The 25,986-nt window shown below is 39.2% G+C and overlaps 2 protein-coding genes across 2 annotated transcripts; one reads left to right on the top strand and one right to left on the bottom strand.

Annotated features, from left to right (window-relative positions):
• The first annotated feature begins 21,049 nt into the window (after positions 1–21,049).
• On the top strand, positions 21,050–22,367 carry LOC103404902 (pentatricopeptide repeat-containing protein At1g11900). The gene has a single exon (XM_029092198.2). It carries the CDS (start codon positions 21,633–21,635, stop codon positions 22,206–22,208), a length of 576 nt encoding a protein of 191 aa, XP_028948031.2. The 5' UTR covers positions 21,050–21,632; the 3' UTR covers positions 22,209–22,367.
• Positions 22,368–22,883: 516 nt separating this feature from the next.
• Positions 22,884–23,776, bottom strand: LOC139191132 (uncharacterized). Its single transcript, XM_070811687.1, has 2 exons — positions 23,606–23,776; positions 22,884–23,546 (listed from the first exon to the last, which is right to left on the bottom strand). Exons 1-2 carry the CDS (start codon positions 23,774–23,776, stop codon positions 22,884–22,886), a joined length of 834 nt encoding a protein of 277 aa, XP_070667788.1.
• Between the last annotated feature and the right edge of the window lie 2,210 nt (positions 23,777–25,986).

Here is a 25,986-nt window from a genome sequence, read left to right as displayed (position 1 = left end):
GTTTCTTTAACTATTGGTAAGGAGACATAACTAAAAGAGGGTTTTGACATGAGATTAAAGATTAAATGGGTCCAATGCCCTAATTAGCAATGAATGATTGTCTTTCATTTCTAATGGCTCAATGAAAATGTTTTAATTGGATTGAAAAGAACGTATCTTTCATTTCTAATGGCTCAATGAAAATGTTTTAATTGGATTGAAAAGAACGTAATTAAATTGACACAACCTCCCCGAGTTTATATTCAACAATGTTGGCTCGTTGTTGCAATAACTTAATAAGTCCATGGTCATCCAAGAGCCTAAGATAACTATAAAGTCCAATTTAAAAGGAATGCAAAAACCTTAGTAGTAGTAGTTACTTCCAATATTTGCAAAATTAGTTTTTGATATTGATTTGTTTTTCTTAAAACAAATAGTGGGAGTATCATACGCTACTAAACTATAATGAAAATAATTAGTAGTTATATATATCTCCAATATTTTGAAAAATGTTTTGATATTGATTTGTTTTATGAAAACGAATAGTGGGGATATCATATGCTACTAATTTCATTAACTTTGGACTAGTAGTTGTAATAGGACATTATTTATTTGAATATGATTAAATAAATAAAATTGATGAGACCTTAAAATCCCTCAACCAACATACAATATTAAGTTGAAAGCTTAAGAGTGCTTTGAACACTTTTTTGTGGCCTTCCACCGTGGTAGGCTCCAATCGTTTATGACTTGTACATCGCCTTCACCCTATCATGGGGGAGTGCAAAGTGCATGCTTATACTCAGGAGGAGTTTATTTAAAACATTTGATGAGGTTAAGGTAGGCAACGAGTGTGGCCAACATCGTATCATCGTGAGGTCATGCTTGAACCCCTATCTAAACCGGCATGGTGGGAAAGAACTTAACTAAGAGAAATAATACCAACATCGTATCATCGTGAGGCATTACTCTCTAGAGGCCAAAAAGATGGGTAATCACAAGAGGTTGTTGTGAATGGGTAATTGTACCCTCTCATTATTATTTTTGCTAGCCAACATCGTATCATCGTGAGGTGGGCTTGGTAATAGTGAGCCTCCCATAACCCGCTAGGAGCTTTCTTTGAAAACTCCCGGATTCCATTTTGAGGGATATGGAATTTGCCAAAAATGATGGGTGGTGTCATTCGGTTTAAAGACCCGAATCGTTTGACTTAATCGACAATCAAACTAATTATTTTATTGTTTATGTATTTAGATATGGTTGGAAGCACTCTCGCGAAAATACTCGACAAACATTGCCTAGAAGGGCACAATTTCCCATCATGGTATCGTAATGTCAAGATTCTCCTAACATTGGAGAAGATTGTTTACGTACTAGACAAGGCTCCACCTCACATACCTCTCGGCCCTGGGGCTACTGAGGATGAACGTGCTAAGTTTGACAAGCACGTTGAGGATGGCACACAAGCCAAGTGCTATCTGTTGGCTTCCATGAATGAGGAGCTACAGAGACAGCACGAGGGCATGGACAGTGCATCTTCCATAATACTCCATCTTACGGAGTTATATGGTGAAGGGACGCGCAACCGTCGCTTTAGCACTGTTTGTGAACTTGTGAAGACCAAGATGGTCAAGGGGGCTCCAGTGCATCAACATGTACTGAAGATGATAGGATTCATTGAACAATTGGAGAACCTTGGTACTCCACTTGACGGGGAATTGGCCCAGGACTTCATATTGGCTTCTCTTTCTGATTCATTCGCGCAGTTCGTAATGAACTACAATATGAATAAGATGGATAGTACTCTCTCTGAGTTACTAAATATGTTAGTAACTGCCGAGAAGACTATGAAGAAAGAGAACGTTGTAGGGACTTCTGCAGTAATCTACAACAAGCCATCCTCTTCCAAGGCCAAGCCGCAAGGCAAAGGCAAAGGGAAGGAGAAGAAGCCACCCACTCCTAAGTCGAAAGGAGGAGTGAGGAAAAAGAAGGCAAAGGAGCCCAAAGGGACTTGCCACCACTGTGGAAAGGAGGGGCATTGGAGGAGGAATTGCAGGTTATACCTTGCAAGTCTTAAGGACAAGCCACAAGGTATGGTTTATGTTCTTATCTTCAATTCTAAATGTTAGATCTTCTAAATATTTATATTTGATATAAAGAGCTAATCACTTGTATAATTGTATATAGGTGGAGAAGCCAAGTAGAAAAGAAAAATGTGGTGAATGGTTCGGCCACTATGTTTTTTGCTTACTAATTAGGAAGTTTGTTAGGCATTAAAGATTGTCTTTAAACTTTCTTATTTTGTTAAGAACTTATTATGTGGCTTCATATGATGGAAGACCACTATTAGTGCCTAAATGTATAAAGGTATTTAAATTAGTCTCTAAATGTATAGAGCTAATATTTTTTGTATTAAACATTATGAATGTTTGAAATATCATATTAATGTAATGTGAAGAATGCCTTTTTAAATATACTATTTCCTTAAAGTAGTGTTATGAATTGAAAATTGTCTTGTTGTATCCTAGATAAGATACAATAGTTATATCACTTATTGTAATGTGATAGCCAAACTTTAGATTTATCAATTATGGATAGATCTCACATGTAGGACATAAAAGGATACAATGAATCTTTAGATTTGGTTCCATTTGTCTACTTATGAGTTCTATATGAATTGACAAAAGTCTAGAGAATCCTTTCTTGATGAAAAGGAAGATCACATTATAATGATATAAGTAATAAGAAAAACGTTTCTTATATGGTTATCGCTTGAAACACAATGATCAAGATCACTCTTGATTCAATTAGTAATTTTGAACAACTAATTGGGCATTCTTTAAAAGGTTTTAAAATGTCAATTGTGTTAGTGATTAAACCAAGAAAGAAGTGTCTAAATCTATAAAATGTTTAAAGACTTTAGTCACTTAATAACAAAACAATAACTTAGTGAAGATTGAAACAAATAAGCTTGAAATGTTTTAAAGCTACTACACAATGTCTTCTTCCAATATATTCCACTTTCATACATTTTGAATATATGAAATGATTTCTCATTAAAGTCATGAGAAATAGTGGGAGGTGTGAAAATGGATATAAACTTGAATATGATTGGTTTATAGTTGTCTAAAGAATAATAGTATTCGACTATTATTAAGAGTTTGCAATTTTAATTGTTAAAAGGACTCAAGCTCTTCAAACGTTAAAATTCTATGTTGTGTGACATTCTAAAGAATAGTCTTTGAATGTTGGTTTCGTCAACCTAGCATAAAATGGTTATATAACTAAGCATATGGACAAGTTAATGAAACAAAAGGGAAATAGTTTCAAAATGAGTCACAACATATGGTTTAACAACAAGACAATCCAAATTCAACATCTCATGTAACTATAACGCTCTATGTAGTTTTAATAAAGAATTATATCAACCACCTAGAAGGAATGGTTGAGTTTCTATATCCTTAGTAGGAGCCATGCTTCCACTAAAGACTTGGATAATTCTTATATGACTACATTAAAGGTCTTAGTATGACTAAAACTTGAAGTATGGTGTATGACACCATATAATTTAAATGAATAGACTTAATGCAACAAGTCACACATTTCAAATGGAATTACTTGAGAAGGAATTCTTTTGTGTGTGATTCATTTAAGTTAGTGGGAGCAATATGCATTCAAATCAAGAAAATATAATTGTTATTTTTGAATGAATGCTAAGTTACAACAAGGCCAGTGGGAGTGATGTCATAATTTGAGCAACAAGATGTGAATAAAGTCTATTCGATAGACTTTATAAAACATAGAGGTTACTCGAAAAATGACAAAACATGACATGGTCAATTTTGAAGTATAGACTTGAAATTGGACTTATTGATATAGCAAGGCTATCTCAATAATGTTATATGGGAATTAAATCTCAAATGTTGTAGATTTAAGAAAGCATTTTCCTATGTGATAGGAAATCACTTTCATAACCCTTGTAATGAATGTGTCATAAAATCACAAAAGGGACACATGTATAGACTTGTGAAGTAGATATCCGAAAGTGAAAAACCACAAGGGTTGTCACTATAAGATATTACTATATCTCAGGATCAGAACCAAAGCAACTGAAAGAGTATTATTGCCTTTAAGAAAGAAACATCAGAGTGGGACTCTGGAAGCGTGCATTCACTTAGGTTGTTAACCAAAGTGAAAATAAGCCATTTTAACAAATGGAACTTCATAATGGATGAAGTACTAATCATATGAATGAATTGTTAGTATTGTACTACAATGGTCTCAAGGTTGGAGCAAAGTTTGTATAAGGTAAACAAACGAAATATATGTCGATATATAGTTTTAGAAACTGCTTCAAAAAGTGTTTTGAATGGAAGGGGTTCTTTTAGAACCAATGATTGAATCCAAACCATAAGGTCGTTAGTAGGATACTACAACGTAATGGGGCGATAGCTCAAGCCATGGAATCAAGGTCTCATCAAAGTATTCGAACACAAGAAAGAGACATCATCAAATGTTTTGGAAACATTTGATAAGTAAATCCCTTTTAAATGATAAAAGGGATTAATGCATAACCAAGTTAACCTACGAGCATAAGCTCTCTCAACAAGATGTATAAGATACACTAGTGATTGACTTTAGTGCAAGTGGGAGATTGTTGGACATATGCCCTGAAAGTCAATCTTTGGAAGAAACTTTTCAGGACAAATGAATCGATGTATGGATGACTCTTATACATCAAATGGCAAAGACACGAATTAGGACTATCTCAATAAACGATATATGTCCTAAATAGTGTATCCATGGACAATGGATCGATTGAAGAAGTAATCTAATGATGTTAGACTACAGAGACCTTCTTCAAATAACCATTATGTCCAAAAGGTTCCTAGTCATTGGATTGTCAGAGGGAAACTGACAATGCTTAGACCGGTACATACTGTGTCCGCTTCAAATGGAAGGATGGAAAGTCTCATCCCATTCGTGTTGTGACACTAAGACAAGTATGTAGGTGCTCATTAGGAGAATGAGTTCACTAAACACAATCGAACGAGAGTACTTGCATGGAGGTCTACTCACATGTCAAGCAAGTAACTCTAATGGTTGAAATAATGTAAGTAGTCATTTGACCTGAGGCATCGTCGTTGTCTTGTGGCTAAGTACTTAATCTTTGATTATGTCAAAGTCACCCCATTCGCGGATGTCCACGGCATAATTGGGGTTAAGCCACTTAGTCATGAAGGCAAGTGAATGCGCAACAAGGAATCTCTAATCCTCGGTAAGAGAGCAAGAATACTCTAAGATATGATTTGGGAATCTTCAGCCGAAGTATCGAGCGTAATAAAGGAAAGCGTTCCTATACGACTCAATAGAATCATATAAGAAGGAATAATCACATTAGGGGTTTGACATAATATATCCATACCCTAATAATGTGATTGAGAGTATTGTTTTAGAGAAGGATCGAATTACATTGTAATTCCAACTGAATAGGTTCTCCGAACAACTTCTACATTAGCTTGGGTAGCTATGACATATGGTTAGATGTCACTCATAGCTTGTGAGTTCTTCTAGATGATTAAATGTAGTCATCAAAGAAGAAAGGTGAATTAAAATGAAGTTTTAATTCACTAAGTGATTGGATTAAATATAATCAATTGGATTGATGTCAATCACCTCACTGCCTTGCTAATTAGAACCTAAAATGATTGTACACCGATACACTCTTGTAGTGAGTAATTAATGGATGATGGAAATAATTAATTGGATTAATTAAGTGTTGTGATTAATTTAGAAAGTCTAAAGAAATCATAAAAGCGATAAAAGATCGTTTTGGGCTTAAAGAAACGTTCGGGTTTAATTGGGACCATTGGGCCTAAACCCATTGGGCTTTTATTCAAGCATTGGATGACTAGAAATAAATAAAAAGCCCAAAGCCCAAACCAACACAAAGGGGCCGGCCCTTGCAAGTGGAGAGGGAGAGATATTTAGTCAAATTGTTGACTAGGTTTCTTTTTGTCTATATAAGGAACTTTATAGAAATTTAATCCTTAGGGTTTTTGTGTGTTTTGAACAACAAAGAGGCAAAAGAATATATCTCTTTAAAACCACAAAGGCCGGCCACCTAGAAGGTGTTTTAACTAACAATATTTCACTCTTTTGGTTATTCCTCCATCCATCTCACTACACTAGTGGGTGTGGATCTTTAGAGGTCTTCTCCTTTGGAGACTAAAGGAGAACCTTGGAGCACTCTTACTAACAAAGTGGAGGAGGCAAGGAGGGAGGCTAGGCTCAAGGACTTCAAGGAACAAAGGGCTTGGAGGTGGTCCATCCTTGGTCTCAAGTCTAGATCAAGAGGTATAAGACTAAACCTACACTTTGTTCTTTACTAAAATGTTTTGATGCATTATATATAAACCTATGAACCTTGAAGGGGATTTGCATGACTATAGCTTTGATATTATTTGATAAATTGCTTCCGTTGCTCATGTATATAAATTTTGATTTGTATATGCATGCTAGTCATTTAGAAATCTCATGTGTTAAACTCATAATTTTCCCTTCAAACGAGTCACTACGAGAGTATGCCGGTCGCTTCAGCCATGAGTATTCTCGCTGCGTTGAGGCAGATGACAAGACCGCCTTCAAGGCCTTCACAGCAGGCGTATGTGATTGTTTTTTCAAGTACATAATCAATGCCAACACTTGGAAGACTTACTCTGAGGTGATGGCACATGCTTACAACCACGCCTCAGCCGAAGCAATGACGTACCAAGGGAACCCCCATATGGTTAACCCCTATCAACAAATGGGAATTAGAAGTCAAGTTCTACCAAGTGATGAGATATTGGCCATTCAGACATCCATTGCATCATCTCCTGCCTCATTTAGCTACTCGCTAAGTCACCAAACGTATCTGTCTCTTGATAAGAGGAAGGATTTTTACTCTCAGCAAGCCCATTACAACAAGAGGGATAAAAGTTCATATCAAGCCAACTAGGGGTGAACGTACCATCGACTATTATGACTATGGGGCCAAGCCTCACTCTTTCAAAGTGGAGGACTAGGTACTGAAGGAAATGCTATTATAAGAAGGCATACACATTACAAATGTTTTAACTCTCAACCGTTTGAGATCTTTTGTCACACAAGCCATTCACCAAATATTTAAAAAAGAGGGAATTCAGACAACTTCTTCTTAATCTTTTGCGCTCCTAGCATTGGAAAACTTGGTCTACACTAACTTACCTTTATACTCCAACTCAGAGCTTTAACATGCGTACTTTGACACAAAGTATGTGATACTAAGTGTTACAACCAACATGGTTCACATATCAAAAGCATGGATCCCTTCATGCATAGCAAAACATTCATAAGCATCACTCATATCAATCAACATAAACATTATACATTCCAACACATTCATACATAAACATCATACATTCCAACACATTCATACATAAACATCATACATAAGCCAACTGTGCTTCGAAAGGGTTCAACGTACTTTATGTCTTCGACATTTGCTATAATGTGCCTTGACACCTTACCCTTATTCTTACCAACCAGGTGATGAAATGTGAAGAAGGATCTCATATTCATGCCACCAAGCAGGTGATGAAATGTACAACTCATACCCTCCTTCATGCCACCAACTAGGTGATGAAATGTACAACCCATACTCTAATATCATTTGGCAACTTGCCACTCATGCCACCAATTAGGTGAAGAAGGAACTCATCTTCATGCCACCAACCAGGTGATGAAATGTAGAACCCGTACTATCCTTCATGCCCACCAACCAGGTGACGAAATGTACAACTCGTACTCTAATATCATTTAGCAACTTGCCACTCATGCCACCAACCAGATGAAGAAGGAACTCATCTTCATGCCACCAACCAGGTGATCAAATGTACAACTCATACTCTAATATCATTTGGCAACTTACCATTCATGCCACCAACCAGGTGAAAAAGGAACTCATCCTCGTGCCACCAACCAGGTGATGAAATGTGATGAAGGAACTCACCTTCGTACCACCAACCAAGTGATGAAAGCAACTCACCATTCATTCCACCTACCAGAAGACAAGTGGTACAACTTGTACATGTGAACTCCTAGCATTCACAAATAATCAAAAACCCTCAAGCTTGATAACTCAACTAGGGGAGCACTTATGCCCAACAAGAGTTAGAGTCACCAGCAAAGTCTTATTGCAAGCCAACAACAACTTCAGTGCATGACATACGAAGATCAACCTATTCAACCCTCTTGCATCTGCTTCAGGCATTTCCCCTCTGTAACAATGTAAACACTACAACTCGTAGAAAGCTTCACACACTCTTGATTAAGACAGTGTGAAACAAAACCAATTTATGGTGCCAACAAGAGCTTCATCAATGGAGGGCAACAACAATTCTCAAAAGCTTCACACACTTTTGATCAAGACAGTGTGAAGCAAAACCAATTCATGGTGCCAACAAGAGCTTCATCAAAGGAGCTCAACCACAAATCTCAAAAGCTTCACACACTCTTGATCAAGATAGTGTGAAGCAAAACCAATTTATGGTGCCAACAAGAGCTTTATCAATGGAGGGAAACCACAATTCTCAAAAGCTTCACACACTCTTGATCAAGACAGTGTGAAGCAAAATCAATTTATGGTGCCAACAAGAGCTTCATCAAAGGAGTTCAACCACAATTCTCAAAAGCTTCACACACTCTTGATCAAGACAGGGTGAAGCAAAACCAATTTATGGTGCTAATAAGAGCTTCATCAATGGAGCGCAACCACAATTCTCAAAAGTTTCACACACTCTTGATCAAGACAGTGTGAAGCAAAACCAATTTATGGTGCCAACAAAAGCTTCATCAAAGGAGTTCAACCAAAATTCTCAAAAGCTTCACACACTCTTGATCAAGACAGTGTGAAGCAAAACCAATTTATGGTGCCAACAAAAGCTTCATCAATGGAGGGCAACTACAATTCTCAAACCTTCGCAGCAAATTCAATTTATATGGTTCATCCAAACCTTCGACTACTACAAGGTGTGGCTTGCATCACAATCTCTTGCTCAACAGTGTGGAAGCAAAATTTGTATATGTTGTCTCTCCCACATTTTCAAATTTCTAGTTTTCCAAAAAAAAAAAAGAAAAAAAAAAGGGAAATTCAACAAAGCTTCATCAATGGAGGATAACTACAAATTCTCAAAAGCTTCACACTATCTTGATCAAGATAGTGTGAAGCAAAATCAATTCGTGGTACCCAACAAAGTTTCACCACAAAAGCTTCACCAATAAAAGTTTCATCAATGGAGGACAACTACAAATTCTCAAAAGCTTCAAACTATCTTGATCAAGATAGTGTGAAGAAAATCAATTCATGGTACCCAACAAAAGCTTCAACTCCAAAGCTTCATCAATGGAGGACAACTACAAATTCTCAAAAGCTTCACACTATCTTGATCAAGATAGTGTGAAGCAAAATCAATTCATGGTACCCAACCAAAGCTTCAACTCCAAAGCTTCACCTACAAAAGCTTCACCCACAATAGCTTCACCTACAAAAGCTTCACCCATAAAAGCTTCACCAACAAAAGCTTCACCTACAAAAGCCTCACCCATAAAAGCTTCACCAACAAAAGCTTCACCCACAAAAGCTCCACCCACCACAAAAGCTTCACCTACAAAAGCTTCACCAATAAAAGCTTCACCAACAAAAGCTTTACCCACAAAAGCTTCCCCCACCACAAAAGCTTCACTCATAAAAGCTTCACCCACCACAAAAACTTCACCCACAAAAGTTTCACCTACAAAACTTCAACACAAAAGCTTCACCTACAAAAGCTTCACACTATCTTGATTAAGATAGTGTGAAGCAAAATCAATTCATGGTACCTAACAAAGCTTCACCTATAAAGCTTTAAAATATATATTTTCAGAAATTAAAAAATTCAAAAATTCAAAAGTTCGAAAATTCAAAAATTCAAAAATTCAAAAAAAAACAAAATTTCGAAAAAAATATTTAGAAAAAAAAAATTGGAAAAAAAAATTGCCTAGGCCTCCTCTTCTTTGGGCATAACAACTTTCATAACAAATATATATGAAGAAGGAGTTTTGGGCTACCACTTAGAAAGGAAATGCCTCATTCGTCAACTCCCTCGACCAGAGACTTGGGGGACTCCTACCATATGCTACTGCACCTTGATACTCGGAAGTCTCACGATCACTCAGTGACTTGGATTTTTCAAGTCTCCAAACGAGAAGTTTTCCTCACTCGGGAAATTAAGGGAGCACTACATTAACCTACATGCTTCACTCACAAAGCTTCAACAAAAGGAAAAATTCAAAAAACTTAGTGAAGAAGGTCTTGGTTAATAAAATACGTTGAAATGAAGCAAAGCTTGTTTATTGATATCTCCGATAAGTTACAAATATGTACATATACATGAATCAAACTAAACAAACAAGATGGAGCCTTCACAAAGGTTGCTTAAGAGAAGTCTCAGCAGTCGGCAGAGCCCCAGAAAGAGGAGGCACCAGAGGGTGATTATTCGGAGCCTCAGTACTAGGCAGAACCTCAGAAGGAGAAGCCACTGAAGGTTGATTATTTGGAGTTTCATTACGCGGTACAGCCCTAGAAGATGAAGACAATAAATGTCTTTGAAACAAACCAATAAACCTCTGATGATCAAGTAAAATCTGACCATCAGATTCCTGCAGTTGGTCGAGCTTCTTCTTCATGTTTGTAGAATAGTCATGTACGAGCCTGTGCAACTGTTTATTCTCATGCTTGAGCCTTCTGATCTCCTGTTTGAGACTTATCACTTTAGCCGCTAATGATTCAACTTGGCGGGTTCGAGCAAATAAGCGTTGGGCAATATTAGACATAGAACCTGCAAACTGAACACTGAGAGCCAGAGAATCCTTAACAGCCAACTCATCAGACTGTTTGGAAAGTAGTTTATTATCTTTGAGAGTGAGAAGGTTCCTGGCCACCACCGCAACGGTCATATCATTCTTCATCATAGAGTCCCTAATGGTAAGAGGACCAGTAGGGGATAAGAAGGATGGGCACCATATGTTGTCTTGAGAAGGCATGGCTGCCTCTTCACCAAAGTTCAAGTCAAAACGACGGTCAGATGGGCCAGACATTTTCAGAAATGATGAAGAAGAAATGAGGTGCAATAAATCTCTGAAGTAAGGGGAAAATTCCTACAAGCAATAACTCTCTGAATGTACTTCTTGCACACAATTGGTGCCCTTATAAAAGAAAAGGCAACAAGGTCGTTGGTTTAAAAATCGAAAAGGCACCACTCTCCGGATTCCGAAGAGACACCACTTTCCACACGCAACATCAACTCCTCGGGTACCACAGATAACTTTGTCAAAGATCTCTGACAAAGTTTAGACACATAAATTTTGAAGGTCCAGCTACCCTACTATTACCCACAAGGGTAAAGGAACAGCACCACTGCTTGATAACTAGAATGTGTGTCAACCTACGTGCTCTGTGATAAGGCAGACTGGCAAAAATGCCCAACCTTTACTCACATTCGAGAAAACACTCCCAACAAGATTGCTTGTTCAAAAATCGAAGAGGCACCGCTATCTGAATCTCGAGAGCCAGACTCCCAACAGGATTACGTGCTCAAAAATCGAAGAGGCACCGCCCTCCGAATCTCGAGAGCCAGACTCCCAACAAGATTACTTTCTCAAAAATCAAAGAAACATTGCTCTTCGAATCTCGAGAGCCAGACTCCCAACAGGATTACGTGCTTAAAAATCGAGAGGCACCGCCTTCCGAATCTTGAGAGCCAGATTCTCAACAGGATTACTTTCTCAAAAATTGAAGAGACACTGCTCTCTGAATCTCAAGAGTTAGACTCCCAACCGTATTGCTTTCTCAAAAATCAAAGAGGCACCGTTCTCTGAATCTCAAGAGCCAGATCCCCGACAGAATTGTTTGTTCGAAAACCGAAGAGGCACCGTTCTCCGAATTTCGAGAGCCAGATTTCCTTGGATAAAGTTTGTCTGTAATCTTCACATGCAACATTAGCTTTCTAGATACCATAGACCACTTTTTCAAAGTGCTCTGACAAAGTTAAAACACGTGAAACTTGCAGCTCCCACTACATTGATATGACCAAGAAGGGTAAAGGAATAGCACTACTACTTGTTGTTAGAGAGACTTCTATATATGTCGATCTCCACCCTCCACAACCAGGCAAACCTGCAAATAAAAAAATGCTCAACTTTTCTTCACATTCGAGAGGGCACTCTCAGCAGAGTTTCTCGAAATACTCAGCTCATTTTTCTCTCGATAATACCTCTGCAAACAAGCCACACCAGAGCAAGAGTATCTCATATCATCAGGGTTAAAAGCAAGAGTATACCATATCATGCTTTTTTCCTATCTTTTCCTTTGGCCTTGTTCTTACCTACAAGATAAGGAGAAAAAGAGCAATCAGTTATCACTTGGAATCAAGCTTCCAGTCAGGAACTAACTGCCTGGAACCCCTTGCCTGATTACTTATCTAGCATTGCTCTCGAGTACTCATCTTCAACATCTTATGCTTCTAGAGAACATACCACATCTGCCCGAGGAACAGATAGGGCAAGTGAGAAGGATACAAGGAAGCATGTGGAGACAAGGATAACAAAACACGTGCCGATACATCCACTACTTTATCAACAGCAAAAGTATCTCATATCATCAGGGTCGAACGTACTCTAGATTTGATGGACTTGTTTTGACCCTCAAATTCTTGAGTCGGCTTTATACTCCGGAGGAAACCAGAAAACCCTCCAGCCTAGTTCAAGAATAAGCCTGTAGAAAGTTACTTCTTAAAAAGCAAAAGTATCTCATATCATCTATTCGACATTTGCTTCTCCTTATCCTTGTTGCTGTTTACGACACAAGGAGAAGGAGAACAATAAACCGGAAGCAGAAGTCGAACCTCCGATCCAGGTTGCTTGCATGGAAGTCTGATTTCTTACCTTCTCTGTTACCTCCTTCGGCAAATCTCCTAACTCGGCGACTTGGGGAACTCCTACTATAGGGTTTGTATTGCACTTGACCAAGCCCAAAACTACAAGTAAGCTTCAAGTGAAATTGATACATTACTTTATGCATCTTCATCGGTTAAAGATACCACCCCTGGATGGATGAAAAGTACTTCTAGAAAAGATGCCACATCTACATATGAGACAGATAAGGCAAGTGAAAATGATACCACACTTCGGTGCTTAGAAGTTTTGTGATTACTCAATGGCTTGGATCTTGCAAGTCTCCAACCGAGGAACTTCCCTCACTCGGGAACTTAGGGGTGCACTATTTGTACCATACTTGACCAATCCTGAAACTACTGAGCACCCGTCAACGTTATACCGTCAAGGACCCAGAAGAGTTTCCCTCCAACCAGGAGGCCAATCACAGCGCGACACGTGTCGACATCAGACGCCAATCATAGCGCGATACGTGTCAACATCAGAAGCCAATCACAACACGACACGTGTCAATGTCATAATGAAACTAGAAACTCTCTTCTATAAATAGAGATCATTCTCTCACAATATTTCCTAATGTCATTTGTACTAAATCATTCACTAGTACTCACTAAAGAAGAGCCTGAACCTATGTACTTGTGTAAACCCTTCACAATTAATGAGAACTCCTCTACTCCGTGGACGTAGCCAATCTGGGTGAACCACGTACATCTTGTATTTGCTTCTCTGTCCCTATCCATTTACATACTTATCCACACTAGTGATCGAAGCAATCTAGCGAAGGTCATAAACTTAACACTTTCTGTTGTACCAAAGTCCCCACTGATTCTGTGCATCAACAAAATTGAAAAAAAAAATACTTATTATTGCCATTAAAAGTATCTCATTGTAAACGAAATTTTTATATTTATAAAGGAAAAAAATTAAAGCTTATAAGGAATGGATTATGAAATTTTAAAGTGCTAACAAAAGCAATTTTTAAATATAAAACATTATTACATATAAATAATTTTTTTTAGTACAACAACATATTTTACACTAAGGGGAGGGGAGTTCGATTAAGCCACACAAGGGCAACCTAATTTGGTATCAAATTCATTATCCACGAGATTCGAATCTAAGACTTCTTACTTAAGTGAAGAGGAATACCACCGGACCATATACTAAATGGCTATTACATATAAATATTAGGTGATAAAAATTATGGGGGCCCGTTCAAATTTGACACCCTGTGCGACTGCACATTTCACTCCCCCTCTATACGCAAATAACTCATTTGTACTTTGTATGCAACTAGTAGTTGTTTGTATGAACCAAGCCAAGACTAGAAACCTACAGTCTAAAGCTTAAAGAGCTAAAAGCTCAAATGGTTAACAACTTTTACTCCTTGCACTCGATGTCCTAAATTCAATTTTCTCTTCTTCAATATTTGATTGTTTTGAAAGAAAAACTTTATAAATGATAGCTAAAAGCATAACGCATGATCAAAGTTGAAAATAAATAGAAGTCAACTTTTCTCAACCCATCTATTTTCTATAAAGATATAACATCTTATTTAGAAGTTCTTCTATTCAAAAACCAAACTAGGGACAATGAGAGAGAATGTGGGATCAATGAATGGGTAAGTGTGGGCCTAGAAACCAAGGGATAAGGTAGGTGTGACTTTTTGTGTCTTGTTGTGTAGTACAAGTGAATGGGGTGCCAGACCTTAGAATTTCTCCCTATCAAGAGCATGGAAAATGATTATATACAACAAAAGAGTAAATTGTAGCAATTGTGCCTTACCTAAAAATTCATTACCATTGGTCCCTCAACTTTAATCCAACTGGAGAAATTGTCTCTAACTTTAACCCAATTGGAGCAATGGTTCTTCAACCTTAATCTAATTGTAGCAATGATTCTTCTAACATAACTCATTTTGACAAAATTTTGACGAAATTGATGAAAATGACCATAGCTAAACATTGATGAGTTGAGGGATCTCAATTGTAGCAATGATCCTTCTAACATAACTTACTTACACAAAATTCTGACGAATTTGACGAAAAGGACCATAGCTACACATTTTGATGAGTTGAGGGACCAATGGTAATAGATTCTTAATTGAGAGATCATTACTCCAATTTGATTAAAGTTAAAGGACCATTATTACAGTAAACTGGGCCAAAAAGAAAGAATTGAAAAAATACCAAGAGAGAAGTAAAAAAAAACAAGTGTGCCGGCTTGTTTAAAGCACTTCTTTTAAAACCCGCACATCAGCCGCGCCTTAACGTTCTTCTCCCAGGTCCGGTGACTGACGACTGTGGCATTTCATCAAACACCTTACCTGCACTTCCGAACCCGACCCCATCCGCTATGAATATCCAAAGCATGCTATCTTCTTCCTCAAGGTACTTGCGATGCTACATAGAGCAGCAACATCAAACCTACGCGCTCTCACTTCCCTCCCCAACTCCGCTCCAATTCGGCGCTCGAATCACAACCCCCCGTGTTAGGAACCTGCTCAACCTGTACAGTACAGCAATGAAGATATGGAGTGGAAGAGGTAGAAGACGAGCAAGAAGCTCGTGTGAATTTCAATTAATAATACTCAAAATATTTGTCTGAGGAGCAATGAGGCCATTGCTCCATTTAAGTAGCCTTTCCACTCAGAAATGCCAACTCAGCATTCCATTACATAACCAACTCACTAAAGGACAAACCCTTTTATTTAATAAACTGAAATTACAACAAAAGGAATAAAATGCATTCCCTAACATCACTCCCTCCTTAAAATCAACCTTGTCCACAAGGTTTCAGAGCTGAAATGTTGGGAATCTGGCATGAAAATCATCATAATCCTCCCAAGTAGTTGTGCTCTCTTCTTGTCCAACCCACTGTACTAGCAATTGAATGCCTGCCTTGTCTTCCTTCTTGTAAATTCTCCTGGCAATTATTGCCAAATGAGCATCTGATGGATGAGAATCCCGCATCTGAGCTTCATCTGTCAGTGTTGGTAGAGTTGTTATGGGTGAATCCACATTTCCCATGTGCCTCTTGAGGCAGCTGACATGAAAAACAGGATAGATTTTTGTTCCCTCAGGTAGTTTGAGTTTGTAAGCAACAGGTCATACTCTCTCCAATACCTCATAAGCAACAGGTCATACTCTCACTTCCCTCCCCAACTCCGCTCCAATTTGGCGCTCGAATCACAACCCCCCGTGTTAGGAACCTGCTCAACCTGTACAGTATAACAATGAAGATATGGAGTGGAAGAGGTAGAAGACGAGCAAGAAGCTCGTGTGAATTTCAATTAATAATACTCAAAATATTTGTCTGAGGAGCAATGAGGCCATTGCTCTATTTAAGTAACCTTTCCACTCAGAAATGCCAACTCAGCATTCCATTACATAACCAACTCACTAAAGGACAAACCATTTTATTTAATAAACTGAAATTACAACAAAATGAATAAAATGCATTTCCTAACATTACTCCCTCCTTAAAATCAACCTTATCCACAAGGTTTCAGAGCTGAAATGTTGGGAATCTGGCATGAAAATCATCATAATCCTCCCAAGTAGTTGTGCTCTCTTCTTGTCCAACCCATTGTACTAGCAACTGAATACATGCCTTGTCTTCCTTCTTGTAAATTCTCCTGGCAATTATTGCCAAAGGAGCATCTGATGGATGAGAATCCCGCATCTGAGCTTTATCTGTCAGTGTTGGTAGAGTTGTTATGGGTGAATCCACATTTCCCATGTGCCTCTTGAGGCAGCTGACATGAAAAACAGGATGGATTTTTGTTCCCTCAGGTAGTTTGAGTTTGTAAGCAACAGGTCATACTCTCTCCAATACCTCATAAAGACCGTAGTATCGAGGGTGTAGCTTGTGATAAGCATGTAAAGCCAATGTTTGCAACTGATATAGCAGTAACTTGAGATAGACTAAGTCACCAACAAAAAACTCTCTCTCGATCATTTTCTTGTTTGCATGAACTGCCATTCGATTATGAGCCATTGCAAAGTTAGACCTGAGTATGGTAAGCAACTTATCCCTCTCAATCAACTATTGTTCCACCGAGTCCATTTTTACAGTACCTAACTCATAAAAAGTAACATGAGGAGGAGGGTACCCATATACCAATTCAAATGGAGTAAATTTTGAAGAAGTATGATAGGAAGTATTATAGTTCCACTCTGCCCATGGTAACCATTTGACCCAATTCTTAGGTTTGTTTCCCACAAAGCACCTCAGATATGTTTCAACACACCTATTGACCACCTTAGTTTGTCCATCACTCTGAGGGTGGTACCCCGAGCTCATGCAAAGTTGTGATTCTTGCAACTTAAAGAACTCCTTCCAAAAGGAGCTTAGGAACAACGGATCTCTGTCACTTACAATTGTAGATGGCATTCCATGCAGCTTGAATATGTTATCAACAAACAACTGAGCAACAATCACGGCAATATAGGGATGAGCTAAAGCTAAGAAGTGAGCATACTTAGTAAGCCTATCTACTACCACAAAAATGACAGTTTTGCCTTTGCAAGATGGTAATCCCACAATGAAATCCATGCTTATATTAGTCCAAATTTTTTGAGGAATTGGCAAAGGTTGAAGTAAACCACGAGGAGATAGAGTTTCATACTTGTTTTGTTGGCAAGTATTACACTCTGAGATATATGTCTTTATGTCACCCTTCATACCTGGCCAATAAAAACCCCTTTTTAGCCTATGATAGGTCTTCAATACACCTTGGTGCCCTGTTGCAGGTGTTGAATGATGCTCAGTTAAAAGCTTAAGCTTCCAAGTGGAATTGGGGCTGATTACTATCCTGGACTTATACTTGATTAAGCCATTATCAAGATGATAATGGGCTAACTTAGAACCACTGGCTATTCCACTTCCCAAGGATGTAACCTCTGCCCTTTTCTGCTTGATCCAAGCATCTTCTTCATTGTATCTTCTTAATTCATCCAACCACCCAAAATAAGGGTAAGAGATAGCTTGACAACTCATGGATGAATGATTTACCCCATTAGAACACTGAGTGTCATGATCTGTGACTTGTCTTCTAGAGAGGGCATCAGCAACTACGTTATCAACACCCTTCTTAAAATGAATTTCATAATCGAATCCCATCAATTTAGAAACCCACTTCTGTTGGAATGTTGTATGAGCCCTTTGGTTTAGAAAATATTTCAAGCTGCAGTGATCAGTCTTGATTATAAAATGCCTTCCCTGAAGATAGGACTGCCATTTCTTGACAGCATGTACAATTGCAATGAGTTCTCTCTCATAGGTGGAGAGCTTGATTCTTAGGTCCTAAAGCTCGACTAGTAAATGCAATTGGTCTCCCTTGTTGCTGTAGAACCGCACCAATGCCATTATCAGAAGCATCACATTCCAACTCAAATGGCAGTGTAAAATCATGCAAAGCAAGGACCTATGGAGAGGTCATAGTATCCTTGAGCTTCTGGAAAGCTACTTCAGCTGCTGGGGTCCACAAAAATCCATCATTCTTAGTCATATGGTAAAGTGGTTGGCAGATTTTGCCAAAACCAGGCACAAATTTCCTGTAATAGCCTGTGAGACCAAGGAAACCTCTCAATTCTTTCACTGTAGTAGGCTTAGGCCAATCCATGATAGCCTGAATCTTGGAGGGATCAGCCTTTACACCTTTGCTTGATATGACATGGCCCAAATATTCCACTTTACTTTGACCAAAAGAACATTTATGCTTTTTAACATAAAGTTGGTGCTGCTGCAACACTTCAAATGTCATTTTAAGATGTAACAAATGGTCTTCCCAATTCTTACTGTAGACCAATATGTCATCGAAGAACACAAGGATGAAATGCCGCAAGTAGGGTCTGAATATATCATTCATAAGGCTTTGAAATGTCGCAGGGGCATTAATGAGTCCAAAAGGCATCACTAAGAACTCATAGTGACCTTCATGGGTTCTAAAACCAGTTTTTTCAATGTCTTGAGGATGCATCAAAAGTTGATGATAACCGGACTGTAAATCAAGCTTTGAGAAAAACCGAGCACCATGTAGTTCATCTAAGAGATCGTCAATCAAAGGAATAGGGTACCTATCCTTGATTGTTATGGCATTAAGCTCTCTGTAGTCCATACACATTATCCAGGTTTCTTCTTTTTTCTTCACAAGAAGAACTGGACAAGAGAAATGACTGTGGCTTGGTCGGATAAAACCTGCCTTAAGTAGTTCTTGAACTGCTTTCTCAATCTCAGTCTTTTGCAAGGGACCATAATGGTAGGGTCGTATATTAGGGGGCTTAGATCCAGGAATGAGTGGAATTTGATGATTGTGAACCCTACTAGGCGGTAGCTCAATAGGTAAGACAAAAATGGTGTCAAACTGCCCCAAAACTTCTTGTAGTTGCTTAAGTTGCAAGGGGTTTAATTCACAACCTTCAACCATTTTATCTTCAATGGAGTAAATGAACAAGCCTAAATTAGAGTTGAAAATCTCTTTGTCAAGCTATTGAAGAGTCCCCTCTTGAATCAGTGGAGCATGTGTGTCACTATGAATGAGTTTATACTGAGAACCATTCTTGGCAAATTCCATAGTTAGTAGCTGGAAATCCCAGAGAACCGGGCTAACTGAGGAAAGCCATTGGACCCCTAATACTATGTCACACCCTCCTAAAGGCAAGGAGTATAGATCCACACCACATTCATAACCCCCAATTGATAAGGCAGCATCAGTGTAGCAACCTGAACTACTAACCTTACCCCCATCTGCAATTATCACTTCAAATGGTTTAGTGGGTTGAGTGTGCCAAGAAAATTTCTTAAGGAGTCTAGAATCCACAAAGTTATGCGTGCTTCCAGAATTTAAGAGAACTGTGACTTGTTGACCATTCACTAAACCGATTACTTTCATTGTTTTCACAGTGGTCCTAGCAAGTGTGCCATAAAATGCACATTCACTAAGTTCCATTTGTAAAAATTCAAGTAGAGGTTCTTCTAACAGTAGGGTGGTGATCTCCTCTTCAGGGTAAGCTAAATCATGCATGAGGAGTTGCTTATTAGCACAATTATGTCCCGTGCGCCACTTTTCGTCACAAAACCAGCACTCACCCTTCTCATTTTTGCGCTAAATATCCGCAGGAGTTAACCTCTTCACAGTGAAATTAGAAGGTTTAACACTAGGAGTGATGTGTGGTGTAGTAGGGGTGTGTGACACATGAGGCTGTGAAAAAAGGCTTAGTATAGCCACTCTTCAAATCACACAATTTAGCATCAAGTTGTAAGGCAATTGAAATGGCATCATGCTAATCAGAAGGGCGCAGTAGCTTAACATCATATTTAAGTTCACGTTTCAATCCACCCAAGAAACAACTCTTTAACAATATAAGCCCTAAATCATGGGTTCTATTTGCCAAACGCCTAAATTCAGTGATGTAATCTTTTAGAGTACCTGATTGTTTCAATTTGAAGAGCGCTTCAGCACTATCTTCAAACTCAGAGGCCCCAAATTCTTTGCAAAATGCGTGTGTGAAATCCCCCCACCGAGGAGTGGTGCGCAAGCAATCGTGCCATCGAAACCACTGGAGTGCCTCTCCTTCCAAGTGAAACGAGACTGTTAAGACCTTATGAAGCTTAGGAATGGAATAATAGGTGAAAAACTGTTCCGATTTATAAATCCAAGCAAATAGGTTTTCACCCGGAGTAAATCGGGGAAAATCGATACGAGGTTGCCAATTATGGCGAGGCCAATGAGGATCAAGGTCGCCAGGATCGTGAAGATCAGCGATGAGTGGTTGGGGAGGAGGATCGGTATCAGAAGTGGAACCTCCGCTCCCACGAGCACAAACTTGCTCCCGACAAAATTGTTCGAAGAACATCGCCATTTTTTAATAGATGGAGTCAGAGAGTGCAGCAACAAAAGATTCCAAAGCAGCAACTCGAGCGTCCATGTGAGATAATCGAGTGTTTGGATTGTAGTGGGGCATACAAAGAGGGATCCAGGATTAAAATTGGGTGATACCAATGTTAGGAACCTACTCAACCTGTACAGTCTAGCAATGAAGATATGGAGTGGAAGAGGTAGAAAACGAGCAAGAAGCTCGTGTGAATTTCAATTAATAATACTCAAAATATTCGTCTGAGGAGGAATAAGGCCATTGCTCCATTTAAGTAGCCTTTCCACTCAGAAATGCCAACTTAGCATTCCATTACATAACCAACTCACTAAAGGACAAACCATTTTATTTAATAAACTGAAATTACAACAAAAGGAATAAAATGCATTTCCTAACACCCCGCCCTTCTCCACCTCAGTCAATCCGCCATTGTTTTCCACCACAACCAGATTCATCAGCAGCTCTCAAACCTCTTCTTCCCCATAGCAAGAAGCTACCCTGAATCAAATTCTTTCCTCCATACAAAGCGCTGCCACATTACTCGAATCCTTATACGAAAACTGCATTTTCCTCATCCCCAAATCGTTCAACCGCGTGCTGGTTGCGGCCACAGCCGAAAGCAGCGCCATTTCCTTCCGATCCTAGCTTTTTCAGCTCACAATCGCATCTTCTCAACCTTTAAATTCTGCTTATTTTCTCACTGTCGCCAAAGCTTTAGCAAAGTTGGATGATTGCGCGAAGCTGCTCAGATTAACCAAGCAGGTAATGGAGATCACCTCTCCCAACATGACATTTATAAACAGGATTATCTTTGCTTTCGGCGAATGTGGAGAGACTGAGAAGGCACTTCTGATCTTTTCCCAGATGAAAACTCTTGATTTCGTGCCTGATTTGTACACCCACAACACTGTTTTAGAGATTTTAGGATGTGCCGGTCTGGTTGATGAAATGGTGGGTCAGTTCGGGTCTATGAAAGAGGCTGGCATTGCCCTTGATGTGGTTTCTTACAATACGGTGTTGAACAATTTGGGAAAGCTTAGGAAATTCGATGTGTGCTTGTTTTACTACAAGGAAATTGGTGAAAATGGTGTGGAGGCAGATTTGCTTACTTATACTGCAGTGATTGAGAGCCTGGGAAGATCAGGAAATGTTGAGGAGGCATTGAGATTCTTTGATGAGATGAAGGCGAGGCAGATTCGTCCTTCCCTGTATGTTTATCGGTCGCTGATCACAAACCTGAAGAAGATGGGGAAGGTGGACTTGGCATTAAGTTTAACAGATGAGATGAATTTGTGTGATTCGGAGCTTGCTGGTCCAATGGATTTCAAACGTAATAAATGATTGTAAGTAGTTAGAAGGTGGACTTGGCATTGAGTTCATCTTGTTATTTCCACTGATGTAGTTGTATAGTGATTTAAATGTGCTATTCACTTTGTTTGCTCAGTTTTGAAATGATTTGTATCAAACATGATTCGAATTCAACAGTTTTCTTCGAGCAAAGTTATTTTTATTTGCAGACTGATGATCCTCATGTTACTAGTCTTATGGACTTCAAATAATATACACTTGTAAGTAGTTAGAAGCTGAAGTTATCTTTTGGTTTTCGGTTTCAAGATCTCTTGCTTTTGCCAATTCTTATATAGTTGTATACCAATTGGAATGATTTTGTATCAAGATTCAGATTTCGACACTTTTATTCGAGTGAAATCGTTGATATTAGCAGACACATGTTGCTAGGAAGCAAGAAAATAGCTTCATCTATTATTATTGCATAGCAGAGAAACCAGAGACTTACAAACCCAATTAACCAATACAAAATGCATACTTACTCCATAACAAGAGTAATGGCTAACTGAAAATCAGGTGAACTTTAGTACAAAAATTAACAAATTCAGTCGAGGTGAAGTTCCTCGACAATTCCACTTATTCTTCCTCAGCATTTTCTTCTGCAAAACTCAATTCCTGGAAAACCTCTCCAATGGTGCTAAAGTAGGATTTTATCCCATCCAATTCCACTTATTCTTCCTCGGCATCTTCTTCTGCAAAACTCAATTCCTGGCAAACCTCTTCATGGGTGCTAAAGTATGATTTCATCCCAACCAATTCTGCAACCCTTTTGGCTGGCCCTGAACCCCTCGGAGTATCAATCCCACATCGGACAGTCTTAATTTTTGGAAGCACATCTCCTATCTCAGCAATAACTGAAGGTGACTTGTTATGCTCTGCTGCACCTTGGTACACCACTATCTTACTTGGAATCTCCCAGCTCTTCTTCACCCGGCACTCCGATCCTTGACTCCTGGATGTCTCAAGGGCAATGCCATAAGGTTTTCCAACCAAGGAGACCCGTCTCTTGTCACCTCTCTTACTGTCATCCTTATCCTCCTCAGGCCAAGACCGCTTCCAACCATCACTCACTGCTGAATTCCCAATCTGATTGTACCTACTAGGCACAACCCTCCCAGGCTTGAATGGTGTTTTCTTAGCAGGCACAGACTTCTCGGCTCCGTCTTTAAAAAGCTTCTTGGGTCCAATCGATGCAAGAACCTTGTCTTGCTTCTTCACAGGCCTTTTGGACCCTCCAACAGTAGTTGCAGCCTGTTTCGGAGCTTGAACCCTGGACACAGTTTTCCTCGATTTTAAACTCAATTTAAACTCTTGCCCCTCTCTTTCGTAGCCCTTAATTCATCAATGTTCTGAAGCTTCCAAAAGCCCGATTTCCGGCGACTATGCATTACCTGAATAGGGGTGATCTCGAACTTACTCGGCCTCTGAAATCCGACTCCAACTACAATCTCAGACGGCCCCAAACTCATTCCTCTCCAATTAACCTTCGACCTCACACTCATTATCATAGACTCAATCTTTTTCAACCCATCCAGATTCTTCACACTTTGTGTCTGCTCCATGAACTTCGCCGCCACAACCCTTCCACGCTTCTCTACCTCCTTCTCGTTTCCTCAGCCTTTTCAAGTTTAAGTGCTCCGAGCCTCGAATTCAATCGACCAATCTCCTTCTCAATCTTTTTAATCTCCGCATCGACCTTCCTCTCATCTCGAACTCTCTCTTATCTTTCTTCAACTTCCTCGAGAGCCTTCTTCTTCGCAACCGCCGAGAAGGGATCAAAATTAGTATTTGTGTACATCGACTTGAAGGGCACCGAAGATTTGACGCAGACAGGGGTTTTCAGAATCGCGGGGCTCATATTTTCTTTGCTGCAACCCGATTTAAATGACTCGGAAGAGCAATTCAGCGAAATGGGTTGGAGTATATCAGACCAGGAAGCCTTTACGACGAAGGAGCCGCCTTCGGAGTCTTCGTGGTCGAAGGCGGCGTTGTTCCACACCTGAAGGTCTGGTGCGTTAACGGTGTCTTGGTATTCAACTACACTCATTTTCACTCACTGGGTTCGAAGTTCGAATGATTTGAGGGGAAGATGGAAAGATTAGATGATGGGTTTTTGTACTGGAACTAGTGATTTGTGATTCTTGGATGAGAGTGTGAGAGAGAGAGAGAGTGGCGATCTTGATTTTTTTTTTTTTTTTTTTTTTGTATTTTGAGATTTTTGACCGTTGGATGCTAAAAGGCTCATATAGACGCTCCGATTTGAGTTAAAGTTTTTTATTTTAATGAGATTTGAAGTATTTTTCCTCTCGTTTTTTTGGACATATTTTTTTTTACCTTTTACGTTTATATTTTTTTGGGTTAGAGGTTTTATTACATAGGGCAGTGCCCAATTTCTCAGAAAATATAATTTTTTTTTTCAAACACTAAATTGGGTTATTTTGGGGAACTTAATTTCTGAAAATTTAAAATTTGAAAATTGAAGAGAATATATAATTCATGGCATCACATGGTCAAATCCTCATTTTTCAACATTATACGGTACTGTTTGGGCCTAAAAATATTGGTTTGGGCCGAGTTTAGATTTGTTCTCGGCCCAGAGGCCGTACTTAGGAGTCGTTGGGGGGCATCCGGCTTATGGGCCACATAACGAAGGTCGGCCGTATCCTATTAGGAATCCATGGGTGATTGAATCCTAACACGAGAATAAGTTTTGGCAGGATAAGAATGTAGAAGTTTGGGATCGAATGCGGCTTGATAAGGGGGTTGAGTTCAAAGTCCTAGTAGGAGTAGGACTGGTCGAGATAAGGTTAGATCGGGGGAAGGAGTTCTAGTCTGAGTATGGTTGTGATTCGAACGGAAGCAGGTTGGCTACTATAAATAGAGGGAAGAGGACATCATTAAAGCCTCTCAAATTTAACATACAAACTGCCCTGCGCAAACCCTCGCTTTCGCGAAACCTCTCAACAACCTTGAGATTTTTTGTTTTCCTTTTTCGCCAACACATCTTCAGTTTGGATAAATAGCATTGTGAAGACAACCGGTGAACATCTTCAATTTATATAAACAACACTGTTATAGTAGAATCAGCCGACCGTGCAGCACCTTCAGTTTGGATAAACAGCATTTCGTCGAGGCCGACTGGTTATCTATCCAAGTCTCGGTTGAGAAGGATTTTCGAATCCTTATTGGCAGAGGTCATCTCATCAGCCTTCTCATCAAAGTGAGGTGTTACAGTTTACTAGGGCTCGATACATTGAACGTCGAGTTGTTTTATGATTGGATACTCACAGGTAGGCTTTAGAGTTCAGCATTCTGATGGTCAAACCACGTTTACCATCAAGACATATATCTGTTTTGAGTCTATATGCCTCTATATTCTGGTGTCGATTCGGCGTGCTTATACTCTTACGAATATAATCATCGTGACCGAATCTGAGGCCAACGGTTTGTGAACTTCGCAGAACTAGCAACCTTGTCATCAGGCTCTAGAACCCGAAGGCCAAAAGTGTTCCTTCCTCAGCCACAGTCGCAAGATCAAGAAGTCAGCCGTGCGCTCAACGCAACATCAACACATTTTACTCTTCGGCCTAGTTCGACTGACGAGTTGTCATGCCCTTCATCAACCAAATGACATAGTTAACTCATTAGTTACTCGGCCTACACGCCACGTAGGCTTGGTAGTTTTTAAGGTCAACAGGTACAGAAAAGTCTCGTTCAGTATCTCGGATATGACATGAGTATCGTAAGGTGGTGTCACCTCTAACCATTTTTT

Source organism: Malus domestica, chromosome 14 (assembly GCF_042453785.1).
Source record: "Malus domestica chromosome 14, GDT2T_hap1".
NCBI classification, from domain to species: Eukaryota; Viridiplantae; Streptophyta; class Magnoliopsida; order Rosales; family Rosaceae; genus Malus; species Malus domestica.
The sequence above is the reverse complement of the archived record's forward strand: the minus strand, read 5'-3'. Positions and strand labels throughout refer to the sequence as shown.

Coding starts and splice junctions, on each gene's coding strand:
- LOC103404902 (XM_029092198.2), top strand. CDS start 21,633: ATGGAGATCACCTCTCCCAACATGACATTTATAAACAGGATTATCTTT.
- LOC139191132 (XM_070811687.1), bottom strand. CDS start 23,776: ATGGAGCAGACACAAAGTGTGAAGAATCTGGATGGGTTGAAAAAGATT. Junction 23,547..23,605: donor TCGAGATCACCCCTATTCAG/GTAATGCATAGT, acceptor TGATGAATTAAG/GGCTACGAAAGAGAGGGGCA.